Source organism: Aedes albopictus, chromosome 1 (assembly GCF_035046485.1).
Source record: "Aedes albopictus strain Foshan chromosome 1, AalbF5, whole genome shotgun sequence".
Taxonomy (NCBI): Eukaryota; Metazoa; Arthropoda; class Insecta; order Diptera; family Culicidae; genus Aedes; species Aedes albopictus.
Genome location: NC_085136.1, coordinates 24,658,295 through 24,676,131, shown reverse-complemented (window position 1 = coordinate 24,676,131; position 17,837 = coordinate 24,658,295). Strand labels below are relative to the sequence as shown.

The following is a 17,837-nucleotide window of genomic DNA, read 5'->3' as shown; positions in this document are numbered from 1 at the left end:
GGAACGAAGCAAAATCAGAGACAAACAGACGTAACACTGTCGAAATTCGCTTCCTATATTTGTCAAGATCCTGATTACTTTGAGAATTGATGTTTTCGGTAAAGTTGTTAGGCTGATCAAGGGCCTAAAGGTTATGGATCCTTTGATTCAGTATTCCACCACTAGGTGGTGCTAGAGGTCAAACAAATTTTATATTTCATATATCTCAGGACTCTGATCACTTAGCAAGTTGGTGTCTTCGGCAATGTTGTTTAGTAAGTCAAGGGCTTAAAGTAAATGGACCACTTGTTTCGAAACTCCGCCACTAGGCGGCGCTAGTTACACATTTGCAAGATCATGAAAATGATTGATTTTTTTCATTAAGTATTCAACATGCTGTAATTTTGTTTTCTTTGAACATATTCAAGTCAAGTCAAATGTTTTACAAAGACCAATATGTTAGCCGTAAATGTGCAAAATTTCATTTAATTCGGTTCACTGAATTCTGAGATATAGCAGTTTAATGAAAAATACTCAAATATGAATCATTTAACTAGAATCGCTCTAACTTCATGTAAAATTATCCAATCAAGCCCAAATTTGTACCAGTTAGAGCTAACTAGTTGTGCAATAAGCGATAAAAATTTGAGAATTTTTGGTGCACTCCATAGAAAGTTACAGCTTGCTGAATATTTTTGCGATAATTATTGAAAGTTGCATGCTTCTTCTAATTGATAACTAGCGCCACCTACTGGCAGAATATTGAAACAATTCACCAATCAACTGAAAGACCTTAACCAACCAAACAACATTGCCGAAGACACCATCTTTGTAAGTGATCAGAATCCTGAAATATATATAATATAAATTTTGTTTGCTCTGCAGCGCCGCCTAGTGGAGGAATTTTTAATCAAACGAATCATAATTGGTAAGTTGTTAACCAGCCAAATGTTTTTTCCAAAGACGTCAACTCTCGAAGTTATCACGATCATGAGATATTTGGTATAAAAAACTCATCAGTATTACGTCTGTTTGTCTCTGACATAACCGAAATCACTGACAACAAGATGTGACACTTGTGAAAATTTCATACCGTATATCTCAGCACCATGATTACTTAGATAGTTAGTGTGTTTGACAAAGTTGTTAGAATAGTCAAGGTCTTGCTAGTGATAGGCCGTTTGGTTATAAATACCTCCACTAGGTGGCGATAGTGATCAAGCAAATTTTAAATTCCATATATCTCAGGACTCTGATCACTTAGAAAGATGGTGTCTTCGGCAATGTTGTTTGGTTGGTTAAGACCTTTCCGTTGATTGGTAAATTGTGTCAATATTCTACCACTAGGTGGCGCTAGTTAAAAATGAGTAGAAGCATGCAACTTTAATTATTAATCGCAAAAATATTCAGCAAGCTGTAACTTTCTATGGAGTGCACCAAAAATTCTCAAATTTGTATCGCTTATTGCACAACTAGTTAGCTCTAACTGGTACAAATTTGGGCTTGATTGGATAATTTAACATGAAGTTAGAGCGATTCTAGTTAAATGATTCATATTTAGGTATTTTTCATTAAACTGCTATATCCCAGAATTCAGTGAACCGAATTAAATGGAATTTTGCACATTTACGGCTAACATATTGGTCTTTGTAAAACATTTGACTTGACTTGAATATGTTCAAAGAAAACAAAATTACAGCATGTTGAATACTTAATGAAAAAAATCAATCATTTTCATGATCTTGCAAATGTGTAACTAGCGCCGCCTAGTGGCGGAGTTTCGAAACAAGTGGTCCATTTACTTTAAGCCCTTGACTTACCAAACAACATTGCCGAAGACACCAACTTTCTAAGTGATCAGAGTCCTGAGATATATGAAATATAAAATTTGTTTGACCTCTAGCACCACCTAGTGGTGGAATACTGAATCAAACAATCCATAACCTTTAGGACTTTGACCAGCCTAATAATTATGCCGAAAACACCAACTCTGTAAGTTATCGGGATCCTGAGATATATTGGAAGAAATTTTCGTCAGTGTTACGTTCGTTTATCTGTGATTTCTGTCATACCAACTGCGCAATGAGCAGCGCAATGAGTATGCGTGCATCATGTGTCCTTTACTCTTTGCGTGAAACAGATACATTACGCACTGCGCCAAAACGCAGTGTGCCTCAAAGAGCAAAAGATCCGTGAGAATGAGCATCCGTACGCAGCACATTCGTTAGTGTTGAATGCGCGCAGCCAGTGGCTCACTGCGTTTTTACACTTTGATGAGAATTCCAGCCCTGACTGAAAGTCAACAGCGGTGATTAATTTACTAAGAGTAAAACTGTTTCTTCTAGTTAAGTTATTAGTTATTTGCCCTAAATTCCACAGCGATTGAACTAAAGTAGAGTAGGAATAGTGCAAGATTGAGTCCTGCGAGGCTCGGAGAAAAAACACACGTTGCGTACCGATTTGCAAGAAATACTGAAATGTACGTATAATTTAACTAAAACCAACGAAACATACTAATTATAATAAACATTTTAGCTTTGAAGCTGCTCAAACGCAACTGCAAAACGGTGTTTTTAATCGGGACCGCAACATTATTGTCAAAACAAACTTCAAGCGGGATATATAGCTACTACACAATTTCTTTACAGCTATCCATCTCTGTGCTGTGAAATTATTTGGGTTGCTTTTATTGCACTTTAACTCAATGCCGGAAGATTTCCCGGAAGATATGCAAATCGAGTAAGAGTCACAGCCACTACAACAGCTGCTTTTATACAGTACGTTTTGTAATGTTGCCAAAACACAAAACAGCAGCGCTTCGTAGCCGTTTAAAGAACACTCTTTCAGCTAGAAGCTGTGAAGAAGAATCTGTTGGCGCAACCACACAGCTTGTTCAATGTAAACATTATTGCGTTTGACGTTTCACAAGCTTTTGCAGCAAGATGAAGTTGGGTAAGGTTTCTTGTGGCACAATTATGAAGCCTTGTCTGGAGTAAAACAAAACGGGCTATTTTCTATGTTATTTATATATAGCAGTGTGGCAGCGAGGACATCATCGGGACCAGTGGATACGGAGATCGGGAGTTCGATTCCAAGTAGCGGCAAGTACTTTAATTATTCAATTTTAAAAATGATAATTCCAGTTCCACATGTATTGCATCACGGTATCCATAACCTAATTATATTTAATCGTTTAATTTGGGGATGCCGTAAAACTATTATTTAACAACTGCGAAAAGGTTGAAAAAGCGCCTTCTCAAGATATTATTCAGTTAGTGGTTACATAGGAGCCGAGAAAAGAGCTATAACTAGGTGGCATAGAAGCTGATCGCACAGCATGTACAAGCTGATTAAGTTCGCCAGATTCATTGGTATAGGGCTTGCATAGAAGCTTCCGTCCTTATGTACAACACAGTAACTCAGCATCAAGCCGTATTAAGGACGCTTTGTTGACGTTTACATTCGCAATAAATGTTAGTTGGGTGTCCCAGTCAAGTCCTGAAGGTGAAGATTAGCTCAGTAAAATCCTGATAATTATCTCAAGTCCTAGAAACGAATCCAGTTAAGTCCTAGGATCAGCCCATTCAAATACTGGGGACTAGTCCAGTCACGCTCTATGGACTAGCTGAGTCGAGTCCTGTGCTCTGGTCCAACCAAGGCCTGTGAACTAGTCCAGTAATGTTCTGGGAATTTCGTCAGTCGAAATCTGAGAATTCCTGTCAAGTCCTGGCTGGGTACTTGCCCCTGATAACTATCCTGAAGTTCTGAAGAATGGCCCAATTAGGTCCTGCAGACTAGCCCAATCAAGTTCGGAAGACTTGCCCGGCAAGTCTGCAAGAATTGCCCAAGCAAGTCCGGAAGACTTGCCCGGCAAGTCTGCAAGAATTGCCCAAGCAAGTCCGGAAGACTTGCCCGAGCAAGTCCGGGAGATTTGCCCAAGCAAGTCCGGAAGAATTGCCCGAGCAAATCCGGGAGACTTGCCCAAGCAAGTCTGAAAGCCTTGTTCAAGCTAACCCGGAAGACTTACCCAACAAATGCGGAAGACGTTCCCAAGCAAGTACGGAAGACTTGCCCAAGCAATTCCAAAAACGCCCTACCAAAACCGAAAGACTTGCCCAAATAAGTTCGGAAGACTTGCTCAAGGAAGTCATGAAGGCTTACCCAAGCAAGTCCGGAAGACTAGTCCAGCAAGTCTGGGAGACTTGTCCAGCACGTCTGGAAGACTTGTCCAGCAAGTCCGGAAGACTTGTTCAGCAAGTCCAGAAGACTTGCCCAGCAAGGCCGGAAGACTTGCCCAAGTAAGTCCGGAGGACGTGCCCAACCAAGTCGGGAAGGCTTGCTTAAGGCAGAGTATTTGTCAAACAAGTCTTAACTCGGTCCAGGATTCGGTCTTAACATCCGAAATTCCTTGAAAAAATAAACAAATTATTTGAACACACGGTTTTGCGGCGATACTAATTAGGCTGATTCGTACAACGCTAAACGTATACAAAAAATCAGCTGATCGCATCTGTCTCTTGGATTGCCTTAAACCTTTGAAGCCGGATTTTTTCCAAGCGTTATTCTGAAGTTTTTTCTACGTTTTTCTGTAGTTTTGGTATTCAATAGTATAAAAACGGTAGAATATTATGCGGAATATTTTTTCTGGACATACTAGGTCATCCAAACTATTCTTGAGTTTAGATCCTTTAGTCTATGGATGTAACGGTATCTTCTTTCATTACATAAAGCTACGATTTGTAAACTATCATGTCCAGTAAGTCTTCTAAAAGCTAAATAGACAATATCAGATCAGTAGGGACATCCTAGGGTCATCCAAACTGTTCTTGAGCTTAGATGCTAAAGTCTACGGGTGTAACGGTAAATTCTTTCATTACACAAAGCTACGATTTGTAATCTATTATGTCCAGCAAGTCTTCTGAAAGGTAATTAGACAGTAACAGATCAGTTGGGATATCCTAGGACATCCAAACTGTTCTTGAGTTTAGATCCTAAAGTCTATGGCTGTAACGGTAACTGCTTTCATTATACAAAGCTGCGATTTGTGATCTATCATGTCCAGCAAGTCTTCAGAAAGCTAAATAGACAAAATCTGATCAGTCGGGGCATCCTAGGTCATCCAAATTGTTCTTGAGTTTAGATCCTTAAGTCTGCGGGTGTAACGGTAACTTCTTTCATTATACAAAGCTACGATTTATAATCTATCATGTCCAGCAAGTATTCTGAAAGTTCAATAGACAGTATCAGATCAGTCGGGATATCCTAGGTCATCCAAACTATTCTTGAGTTTAGATCCTAAAGTCTGCGGGTGTAAGGGTAACTTCTTTTTTATACAAAGCTATGATTTGTAATCTATCATGTCCAGTTGGTTGTTCTGCAAATTCAGTAGAGAATATCAGATTAGTCGGGGTATCCTGTGCATAATTGTTACCAGTTTTATTCAATAGAGCACAAGGTCTAATCATTAGCTATATGCAGAGGCGCCAACTTGTGACGTAGTTGGGGGGGCGAAGCTCTCCAAAATTGGACAAAATTCAACTTTTTTCAGCTCAATGCACTAGTTTTCACGTAAATATGCCTAAACTAGGTGAACTGCGTCGGAATTTTCCAAATTTGATTGATTTTGAGAGGCCTCGCCCCCCCCAACTACGTCACAAGTTGGCGCGTATGGCTATATGTCAAAGTGAAAAAAATAATCTTAACTTGCCATTTATTATTGTTAAAATTTCTAAAGTGTGTTGAAAACTAAAATGGCGCTTACGTCAACTATGCGAATATGGGCAGTGTTCTTGAGTTTAGATCCTAAAGTCTGCGGGTGTAACGATATCTTCTTTCAATAAAAGTTACGGTTTTTAACCTATCATGTCCAGCAAGTCTTCTGAAAGTTACAATGGTTGTTTTTATCAACTAACCTTCATAATAGTAAGGAGCCCATAATATCCCAAAAATATATAACAACGCGCATTGTTTCTCTAACTGCTTTGGTAAGTACAGTGGATTATGTAACACCTTAACATAGTGGCAAAAGCTATTATCACAAGTGTAGACTTAAAGCTATGGTCTCCGGAGTAGTGATGTTGATCTGGAATATCTCAAAGCTATTTTTAAATGCCTCATGATATGCCAGGTGGATTACAGATCATAGTCTAAAGTTGATTGTGAAAATAACTACTGTTACTATCAAGAGCTAAACTTCAGGATAGTTTGGACGACCCTCAATGTCCCAAAGGTTCATTATAATATATAGAAGACTTCAGGTTGGTCCAGTCTCCGCTATTGATTATGAAACGTTACTCAGTATGTCAGATATAGCTGATGTTACGAGTGTAGACCTGAAGTTCTGAACTCATAGATAGTTTGGCTGACTTGGAAGGAACATTCCCATAGTTTCTGTAAATGGCATTTGACTTCACGAATCTCAACAGATTATGCTATGCTATTATTTATGGTGAAAACATTTGAAGTTTTTCATGAAGATTTGAAGGACTTCATTATAGAACAGTTTGGACGACCGTGAATGTCCCAAAGGTAAAAAAGTAGACTTCAGTAACTGCGGTTGATTATGCAGCGTTACTCAGTATAAAAGATATGGATACTGTTACGGGTGTAGATCTGAAGTCCTGAACTCCAAGGTAGTTTGGCTGACCTGGAATATCACCGTAGTGTCTCTAAATGGCATTTGAGATTTCAAGAGCTACGCGAATCCCAGCAGGTTATGCAATATTATTATTTATGAAAAAAAAACGTGAAGTTATTCTTGTATATTTGCAGGATTTCGTTATAGAACAATTTGGACGAACCTGAATGTCCCAAAGGGTTATAATAAAAAAGTAGACTTCAGATTGGTCCAGTAACCACGGATAAATATGCAACGTTACTCAGTATAATAGATATGACTGTTGTTACGAGTGTAGACCTGAAGTCCTGAACTCCAATGTAGTTTGGTTGACCTGGAATATCCCTGTAGTGTCTCTGATTGACATTTGAGATTCCATCAGCTCCGCGGACCCCAGCAGATTACACAATACTATTATATATGGTGAAAACACATAAAGCTATTCTTGTAGATTTGAAGGATTTTATTATAGAACAGTTTGGACGACCCTAGATGTCCCAAATGTTTATAATAAGCTAGTAGACTCCAGATTGCTCCAGTAACTGCAGTTGATTATGCAGCGTTTCTCAGTATAACAGATATGGATACTGTTACGAGTGTAGACCTGAAGTCCTGAACTCCAAGGTAGTTTGGCTGACCTGGAATATCCCTACAGTGCTTATAAATGACATAGTAGATGTCAAGAGCTTCGCGAATCCCAGTAGGTTATGCAGTGTTATTAATTGTGGTGAAAATACATAAAATTATGCTTGTAGATTTGAAGGACTTCATTATATTACAGTTTGGAACACCTAGAACATCCCAGAATGTAAAATACCTTTTAATATTCTTGACAAAGGCTGAATGGATACATATACACGAAACCCACATCCAAATTCAGCTTTTACAACAACTGGTATGTCAATTATTTAGTTTTTACAAATTTGATGATGTTCAGGATGTTCTAGGTTATCAATGAAGTCTCAAATATAAATATCCCCATTTTTCCCTAATAGAGGACTCAATTTGCAACAACTTTGCCGAGGACAGTATTCTGTTTTATCGAATGGGTGAATTTATAAGCCGTTTCTATGTTGGGGTCATGTATGACCCCTCCGGCACCAAAGGGTTAATAAAAAGGGAGCTTCTAGCGAAAATTGACGCAAACGAGTAAAACAATAATTTAGTAAATTTCATTACCGATGTGTAGAAAAGATTTTATTTACGCTGGATTCGTGCTTTCCATCAACATCTGCAAAATCTTTTCGCTATCCATATTGTCCACGATGGTCACGTTGCCCAGCCCTTGGTTCATATGGTCCAACACTAGCTGACCTCTGGTTAGCCAACCGTACAGTTCAACATCGGCGCGGTAGCGCTTGGTTTCCGTCACTAACTCCGGATGGGTGAACGCCATCGCCACCAGTAAATCACAGGGCATCCAGTTATCTTCATCTCCTAACGGTTTCTTCTCCACCGGGTTGAGCATCTGCAGTAAAGGATGGGAAGAGTTTCCCAGCACCTCGAATCGCCACGTCTACAAAAGAACAGAAGTTAGAAATTCTACGGTAGAAATATTTGTCGGAATCCCACCTGATTCGTAACCAAGTTCTCCCGTGACGCCGTTTCCCACGGAAGAATCGTAATGTTACCGGCGAAGTTGTTGATCACGATATGCGCCGCCTCGGGGTCGCTGTAGAAGTTAAACTCGGCAGCCTTCTCCGTATTGCCAACGCCGTGTCGATTTCCGCCCATTATGAACACCTCCCGGATGCGATGTCGCGTCTCTGGGAAAACCTTGAACAGCAAAGCCAGGTTCGTCGAGGGTCCCAACTGGATGAAGGTTATTTGCTGGGGATATTGCGCGATCAGATTGTTCAGGTCATTGAAGGTGGAGGTTCTCAGTAGGGTCATATCCGGATCCGGTAGATCGGAGAAGTCAATATCGGAGAAGCCATCCGATCCGAAGTAGCCGCCGTTCGAGGCGGACGCCGGTTCTGGAGTTATGAGTCGTTCGTTGGAGCCGAGGTATACTGGAATCTAGAGGATTGCAGAAACAATCAAGCGAAATAGTCAGATGCGAGATAACCAAAACATAGGATCATTATATCTGAAGAGGTTAACGCGAGGATATTTAACAAAGTCATGCTGAGAGTGTCGGGTTCCATTCTCGGTTTGGTTTTGGAAATATTCTGAATTTCTTTGAGAATAGAGTATTATTCTTGGTATTATCTCGAATATCATCAAACAACACAATATACGAATGCAAAAATTGTCACTGGAAATTAATATCTATTTTCAGTTCATAACTGTGGAAGAGTAGAAGTATATAACATATAACACTAAATTTAAGGACAAACGTCTTGAAATCCCGCTTCAACAGTGAATTAAAACTTCAGACGCACAAATCTCAAAAAGCAAGCTTCAAACAACAATGAATTTTATTGTTCCGTTCTTGCTCACTTGTAATAAGCTTAAAATAAGAAGCTTAGGCGCGCTTGTTCTGTTTACGAAGAGTTTTGTGCCCTCAAAATCGTGAGTAGGTGCCAAAGTCGGCCATTTTGGGATTCTAACAAGTCTGTCCTTAAAACTGACTCCGTCCCAGTTGGGACGTAACGCCAACATTTTTTTTATGGATTCCTCCGCACGATACCAACGAATCACATAAAACTATTGTTTATCTTAATGTTGTTCTCCAGTGGACACTAGGATAAATATTGATTGGTGAGCTCGTTCCATATTATTTAAAGAAAAACAGTTTTCTTTAAAACACTTTTCGATGAAATTGTCACTTCAACTTTGTACACTTACTTGAAAAAAAAATGTTTTTCCTACATTCTGACTTGCCTTAGTTCTTTCTCAAAACGCACATAATATCAAGAACAATACCTTACCTCCTTTTCCTTCGCCAATGTGGTCAACACTCGTAGGACATTTCGCCCTACATTAGTCACGTTGGTATTTCCCTTGACGCATACGATAGCCTCTACGCGCACGCCTGGACTACTGAGCAGATGAAACAAGGCCCACGCATCATCAGGCCCGGCATCGACGTCGACAATGACGCGCCTAATAGCTTCGACTGAGGGTTCAGCTAAATACACGAAATGATAAGAACTATTAGGTATCAATTCAGCATCCATATCAAAAAGCCATATTCAGATGCTGATAAAGCCACCCGAGGTGAATCTGCGATAAACCTACCGGCATTGGTCGTAGCTCCGGTGACGCCGAAGACATATACGCCAAACAGGACCACTAGTGGCAACGCGAAACACACGATTCTCACCATTATACTGCACCGTTTGTAGGTTTCGCTGTTCATAAGTAACGAATTTTACTCGGATAACCAGACTTGTCCTAATGAAATATTCATAAGTTGATCTTTCACCTCGAGCGAACCACAACCAATCACTAATTGAGAGAGAGGCGATTCATTAACTGGCCGAGTGCAGATTTACCTGTGCTCTTCACATGTCGGTATGAATGAATCTTCTTTATTGGCAATGCGGGGTGCTTTGTGTGGATCAAATAAATAAGTCGGTACGTAGTATTTAGTCAGACATCATATCATACCTACTCATAAGCTTATTCATTTGACTGTGTGCTAAGTACCAACGGTCTCAGCGTATCGAAATAAAATGAAGTCAGCGGTGATTTCGCGTAGCCTTCTCTTTGTATCTATCTATACGTAGAGAGCTGAGTAAGCTATACTCTTTGGCTCTTTGTTTTACATTTTGCCAAATGGACTTTTGTCATATGGGAAAAGTGTTTTACGACCGTATTAATTTGAGGATTCATTTTTATTAGCTTCTGCTTAGATCTGGATAATCTTAACATTGAAAAAAAAACAGAGAAAATTGATATTGAGCGGCGGCCTTTCGCCAAAGTGTTTAGACTGTGATTGACTGCTTATTTATTGTAACAACAAGTCAAATATTACAATTAATGGAAACCTGGTGTGTATCGTAGAAGACCATGAGATTTTTTGAATACATACATGTTGTTATTAGTTGCCCGAACCTCGTCTGATCAAGATGTATTCAAACAGGTTATCGACCTAGGGCACGGTAAAGGCTGGGTATGCTGCGCAATTCAGATCCCATTGTGATCCACTAGCCTCTGCCCAGCAACTCCTATCCCTACCTCCACGCGGTACCGGCCGGAAACTATGAGCAACCTTAGGGAAGATCGGGTAACCAACCCCGGTGGGAACTTTGGTCGTAGGCTGACAGGGAAGGGGGGGGGGTTTGCTTCGGCAAACATGAGCGTCTGTTCTCCAGGAGGAGCGGCTCACAACAGCGTCTGATCCCCACGTTAGGGGCGGCTGAGTGCCAGGGAAGGACTCTAAGCTCAACTGTGCACTATGGTCCTCCGGAAAGTAGGAGGTTGGTTCCAGGCCCTACGAGCCAGCCAGTAAAAACCATTGTAACGGAAAATCAGCAACAGAATAATACGAACCGAGACCAACGGCAACGACCCCAGCGAACAAAAAGGACTCGCTGTGTAGTGTCGGTAGCGGTTAGTTCAACTGGCTAAGAATAGCACTACGGACCGCCTGTTCCAGTGGTAGGAATCCACTAATCAGGTGACCCCTAATTCATGGTGTTATGCGGCTTTATGCTTACCGTGCCTAGGAATGAATGGCTAGGGGGGTCTAATAAAAACCTAACCGCAAACGGAGCCTGTGGAGTACCAGGGCACTCTCCACAGTATTTGCCCTTACTGTGCTAACCGGAGCAATAGCGCGGTGGACCTTGTGTTTCTCCGAGACAATCAGCTGCCCTTCTTCAATCTCATACTTGAGGCTGAATAAGGGCGGGATTATGAAGATGTTATTAATTAGTTTAGATTTTCACCTATATGGTTTCGCATTATGCGTTTTACACAGTGTATTCTGTGCATCCTCGCCTTTGGCGCACTCAATTCGATACCGATCTGGCTTTATTGTTGCTGTTCTTTTTTTGTGCTGTGATTGTTAAGAGTTTAATCTTGCCTAGTTTGGGTAGTGGCTACGGTTAGGATAGCTCAGATCAATCTTCAGCACAAAAGAACAGCAACGATCAATCTTTGTAGACTTATGCAAAATGGTACAGCCCAAGTGGCGTTAGTCCAAGAACCTTACTTTCGTAAGGGGAATTTCTATTTAGGAAACCTTGTCAATCCGGTGTTTGCTACTTTCAGTAAAAATGAAATGGCAAACTCACGTGTCATGCCTCGAGCATGTGTGCTTGTCAACAACGCAATCGTTGCTACACTCATCTCTGAACTAACTACCAGAGATGTATGTGCTATCATAATAGATGTATCTGTTGGAAACCTCAACAGGAAATACGTTTATTGTTCGGTTTATTTACCGCATGATGAACCATCCCCTACGGATGCTTTCAAGCAAGTCATTGTATACTGCACTTCAAAAGGCCTTCCGCTAATTGTTGGTAGTGATGCTAATGCTCACCATATAATCTGGGGCAGCTCAGACATCAATTTGAGAGGCTCCAGTTTGATGGAATACTTGAGTAGTACAGATCTTGGATTACTTAACATAGGCAACCGCCCAACCTTCATGGTATCTGGTAGAGAGGAAGTGTTAGACATAACGCTTTGCTCTAGCAGAATTAGTCATGAGCTGACCAATTGGCATGTGTCAGATGAAGAATCTTTATCTGATCATCGTTACATCTTGTTTGAACATGTGAATTTTACTCCCCGGTCAACCAACTGGGATCTCTTTACCGATTTGGTTGCAGACAAATTTCATGGATACTCACCATCAATTGACACTCCAAGTGATTTAGATGATGCCGTTGATACCACAACGGCCTTCATCATGGAAGCTTTTGAAGAAGCCTGCCCTCTGCGGTCTGTGAAGACCACAAGAGGAACCCCTTGGTGGAACTCCGATCTGGCGAAGCTTAGGAAACAATGTAGAAAGAGTTGGAACAGACGACGTTCGGCTGGATCGGAGGCTTTCAGGTCGGCTCGCAAGGCCTACCAGAAAGCTCTTCGGTCTGCTGAACGATCCGGCTGGAAAAACCTTTGTACAAATGTTTCCAGTCTGAGTGAAGCCAGTCGATTGAACAAAATCCTTGCAAAATCTAAGGATTTTCAAGTGAACGAACTTCGTTTGCCAAATGGTGATTTCACTTCCTCTGATGAGGAAGTTTTAGAATGTTTATTCAGTACACACTTCCCCGGATGTGTGGATATTACATCTTCGGATGAACCTGATGTCTTTTCTTGTAGTTATGATTCTTTAGCTTCGGCTCGGAGTATCATAACTTTAGAATCGATTGAATGGGCACTTAATAGCTTTGCTCCTTTCAAATCTCCTGGGGCAGATGGGATTTATCCTATTTTGCTTCAGAAGGGATTTGATCATTTCAAACATGTTTTGAAACAACTACTTGTTTGCAGTTTTGCTACAGGGTATATTCCCAAATCCTGGCGGGATATTACTGTGAAGTTTATTCCGAAAGTGGGTCGCGCGTCGTATGAAGAAGCAAAGAGCTTCAGACCTATCAGTTTGACCTCTTTTCTTCTGAAATGCTTAGAACGCATTGTGGATCATCACATCCGTGATGTTTATCTGGCCAATGTGCCTCTTCATGTGAACCAACATGCTTACCAATCTGGAAAGTCCACTGTGACTCTTTTACACAAAGTTGTTTACGATATCGAGAAGGCATTCGCTCAAAAGCAATCCTGCTTGGGTGTTTTCTTAGATATCGAGGGTGCCTTTGACAACGTGCCTTTCGATGCCATATTGGAAGCCGCACGGGGTCATGGTATATCTCCAATGATTTCCAATTGGATTCACCAAATGCTCAAAAACCGACATCTCTTCTCGACATTGCGTCAAGCGGCGATTAGGAAATTGAGTGTTTGTGGATGCCCCCAAGGGGGAGTCTTATCACCACTTTTATGGAATCTCGTAGCAGATACGCTATTGAGGCAACTCAATAATAGCGGTTTTCCTACTTATGGTTTTGCCGACGACTACCTAACATTGTTAGTCGGTATGTGCATCAGCACCCTTTTCGACCTGATGCAAAACGCTCTTCAGGTAGTTGAGGGTTGGTGTCGCCAATATGGCCTTTCGGTAAATCCGAGTAAAACATCTATTGTTCTTTTCACGGAAAAGCGAAACCGTAATGGTGTTCGAACTTTACGTCTCTTTGATTCTGAAATCAATGTGACTGAACAGGTAAAGTACGTTGGAGTCATTCTTGATTCCAAGCTTTCCTGGACACCTCATGTTGAATTCAGAATCAAGAAAGCTTGTATGGCCTTCGGGCAATGCCGGCGAACCTTTGGTACAACTTGGGGTCTAAAACCCAAGTATATCAAATGGATCTACACAACTGTTGTTCGGCCAATATTGGCCTATGGATGTCTTGTGTGGTGGCAAAAGGGCGAAGTGAGAACGGTCCAAGTTAGGCCATCTCCAAAGGATGTGCTTAATGGCGATGTCTGGAGCGTTCTCTTCAACTCCCACGGCAGCGCTCGAAGTTCTCTTTGACGTTGTCCCACTACACATTCATCTCAAACAAGAAGCACTTTCTTGCACTTACCGTCTATGGGTACTCGGTTTACTAGAGGAAACTCCTGTGAACCGCAGTTCAACACACACCTCGTTGTTTCCACTTTTGGTGAATTGGGACAAAGTTGTCCTTGCTCCAAGTGATCTTACAATTGCTTGTAATTTTCCATATAGGACATTTTCCACGAAATTCCCTTCCCGGGAAGAGTGGACATCTGGTTATCTGGAGAGAAGTATTTCAGACGGCATCGTATGTTACACTGATGGCTCCCTTCTAGAAGGTCGAGCAGGTGCTGGTGTTTATTCTCGTGAACTAAGGCTGTATCAGTCTTATTCACTTGGCAGACACTGCACCGTTTTTCAGGCCGAAATCTTTGCTCTTATGTGCGGAGTGCAATCAGCACTTCAGCAGCACGTAATGGGCAAAGTAATATACTTCTGTTCAGATAGCCAGGCTGCTATTAAAGCACTTGCTTCGGCCAACTCCAGGTCGAAGATAGTTATCGCTTGTCGAACTCAAATTGAGGAGCTGAATTCAGCAAACGCTGTTCACCTTGTATGGGTACCTGGCCATTCTTCCATCGCTGGAAATGAATTGGCTGATGAGTTAGCTCGCACTGGAGCATCACATGACTTCATTGGCCCTGAGCCAGCTATAGACCACCTCACGGCGAAATTCTGTCTCTTTCGCTCTTTCAGAGAGTTTGAAAACAACAGGACCAGTACCTGTCAAATTTGAAAGGTGTTGGTCCTGTTGTTTTCTAATTTCCCGTAGGAGAGAAAGAGAGCGATTTCTTGATGACGTCACCGTGCAATGGAGTATTCCGGTATCCAAGTGTTGGGTGAAGCTTCAGATTGACACCTGGGCTGCCACTCAGCACAAACAATACTGGAATAGTTTGGAGTCATGTCGTCAAACAAAATTGTATTGTACTGAGCCATCTCTAGGGGTGGCAAAGTATCTAACAAATCTGTCAAAGCAGAATTGCAGCATGCTGGTCAAAGCATTGACTGGCCACTGCCGACTCAGTTATCACATGGCGAATATTCAGCAAGCTGATTCATTTGCATGTGATAGCTGTGAATCCGATTATGGAACTTCGTATCATTTAATATGTAACTGTCCAGCTTTTGCGCAATTGCGTTTCCGAGTACTCGGGAAACACTTATTAAGTGAAAATGACTTCAGAAACCTGAATCTTCAGGACGTTCTGTTGTTCTTGACCCGCTGTGGTAAAGAGCTATAGGCTCTCTTTACGCTCTATGCATTATCACAGTGCCCTTCTCAGGGCGCTGTTCGAACCCATTGTGGCACGCTTATGCGTTATTACAGTGTCCTTTTCAGGACGCTATGTGAACCCATTGTGGTACGCTTTTGCGAGTATGACGATCCTATTCCCTTACCTGTCCTTTCCCATCTCCTATCCTTTTTCCTTCCCTTTTCCGTCAGGTAAATGATGAATAGGCTCGTGTTCATGGCGATGGCACAAATTTCCCAAATGGAGGAGAACGTGCCTCTAGAGCCGACCTACTGATACCTGATACCTGAAGCTATACTCTTTGGCTCTTTGTTTTACATTTTGCCAAATAGACTTTTGTCATATGGGAAAAGTGTTTTACGACCGTATTACTTTGAGGATTCATTTTTATTAGCTTCTGCTTAGATCTGGATAATCTTAACATTGAAAAAAAAACAGAGAAAATTGATATTGAGCGGCGGCCTTTCGCCAAAGTGTTTAGACTGTGATTGACTGCTTATTTATTGTAACAACAAGTCAAATATTACAATTAATGGAAACCTGGTGTGTATCGTAGAAGACCATGAGATTTTTTGAATACATACATGTTGTTATTAGTTGCCCGAACCTCGTCTGATCAAGATGTATTCAAACAGGTTATCGACCTAGGGCACGGTAAAGGCTGGGTATGCTGCGCAATTCAGATCCCATTGTGATCCACTAGCCTCTGCCCAGCAACTCCTATCCCTACCTCCACGCGGTACCGGCCGGAAACTATGAGCAACCTTAGGGAAGATCGGGTAACCAACCCCGGTGGGAACTTTGGTCGTAGGCTGACAGGGAAGGGGGGGGGGGTTTGCTTCGGCAAACATGAGCGTCTGTTCTCCAGGAGGAGCGGCTCACAACAGCGTCTGATCCCCACGTTAGGGGCGGCTGAGTGCCAGGGAAGGACTCTAAGCTCAACTGTGCACTATGGTCCTCCGGAAAGTAGGAGGTTGGTTCCAGGCCCTACGAGCCAGCCAGTAAAAACCATTGTAACGGAAAATCAGCAACAGAATAATACGAACCGAGACCAACGGCAACGACCCCAGCGAACAAAAAGGACTCGCGATTGGAAACTCGGTACGTGGAACTGCCGATCTCTCAACTTCATTGGGAGCACCCACATACTCGCCGATCTACTGAAAGACCGCGGGTTCGGCATCGTAGCGCTGCAGGAGGTGTGTTGGACAGGATCCATGGTGCGAACGTTTAGAGGTAATCATACCATTTACCAGAGCTGCGGCAACACACGCGAGCTGGGAACAGCTTTCATCGTGATGGGTGATATGCAGAGGCGCGTGACCGGTTGGTGGCAGACGAAAGAATATGCAGGTTGAGGATCAAGGGCCGATTCTTCAACTTCAGCATAATAAACGTGCACAGCCCACACTCCGGAAGCACTGATGATGACAAGGACGCATTTTACGCGCAGCTCGAACGCGAGTACGATCGCTGCCCAAGCTACGACGTCAAGATCATCATAGGAGATTCAAACGCTCAGGTAGGCCAGGAGGCGGAATTCAGACCGACTGTTGGTAAGTTCAGCGCCCACCAGCAAACGAACGAAAACGGCCTACGACTCATTGATTTCGCCGCCTCCGAAAATATGGCCATACGTAGCACCTTTTTCCAACACAGCCTCCCTTATCGTTACACCTGGAGACAGGGGACAAGTGGAAAGTGGCCACGCAGGAGGAATACGACGCCCATGTATCCAACGAAACGTGGACCTTGACGGAACTTCCTAAGGGCAGGAAGGCGATCCGTTGCAAGTGGGTGTATCGCACGAAGCTGGATGCCGACGGGAACCTTGATCGGGATTTTCGCAGCGAAAGGGGGTAGATTATGACAAAACATACTCCCCGGTGATTCATCACAGTTCGCTACGGTATCTGTTCGCCATGGCGGCGAGGCATAACATGGACATCCAGCAGATGGACGCGGTATCCACTTTTCTCCAAGGAGACCTGGCGGAGGAAATCTACATGGAGCAGCCTCCGTTATTCGTCAATCGTCGGAATCCATCGCTGGTGTGTCGTCTTAATAAGGCCCTGTACGGGCTGAAACATTCCAGTCGAGTCTGGAACAAAAAGTTGGACCAGATGTTGAAGGAGTTCGTGCTGACTCAAGCGAAGTACGATCCGTGCGTGTATTATCGCATCGAAGGAGGCAGCATGATATTCGTGGCAGTCTACGTGGATGACGTCATGATTTTCTGGAACGACAATGGATGGGCAGCACAAACCAAAGCGTTCCTGAGTGGCCATTTCCGCATGAAAGATCTTGGGGCGGCGAAGAATTGCCTCGGAATCCGAATCACCAGGTCGAAGGGAACCATAGCGCTGGACCAGGGGGCATACGTGGAGGCGATCAGTGTTGAAAATTTCATTTCGTCATATCTAAATTCAATCACCTATCATCTTTCATCATTTCAGCCGAT

At 42.5% G+C, this 17,837-nt stretch overlaps 1 protein-coding gene across 1 annotated transcript; it reads right to left on the bottom strand.

The window, feature by feature from the left end:
- Window positions 1-7,744: 7,744 nt before the first annotated feature.
- On the bottom strand, window positions 7,745-10,075 carry LOC109415237 (pyrimidine-specific ribonucleoside hydrolase RihA). Its single transcript, XM_019689124.3, has 4 exons — window positions 9,779-10,075; window positions 9,469-9,668; window positions 8,168-8,614; window positions 7,745-8,111 (listed from the first exon to the last, which is right to left on the bottom strand). The coding sequence occupies exons 1-4, from the start codon at window positions 9,897-9,899 to the stop codon at window positions 7,797-7,799; spliced, it is 1,083 nt and encodes a 360-aa protein (XP_019544669.2). The 5' UTR covers window positions 9,900-10,075; the 3' UTR covers window positions 7,745-7,796.
- Window positions 10,076-17,837: the final 7,762 nt, after the last annotated feature.

What these genes read in the sequence shown, in the direction of transcription:
- LOC109415237 (XM_019689124.3), bottom strand. Translation starts at nt 9,899, where the DNA reads ATGAACAGCGAAACCTACAAACGGTGCAGTATAATGGTGAGAATCGTG. An exon ending in CGGAGCTACGACCAATGCCG is followed by an intron (nt 9,669 to 9,778) that starts GTAGGTTTATCG and finishes TCGTGTATTTAG; the next exon opens with CTGAACCCTCAGTCGAAGCT. An exon ending in AGAACTTGGTTACGAATCAG is followed by an intron (nt 8,112 to 8,167) that starts GTGGGATTCCGA and finishes GTTCTTTTGTAG; the next exon opens with ACGTGGCGATTCGAGGTGCT.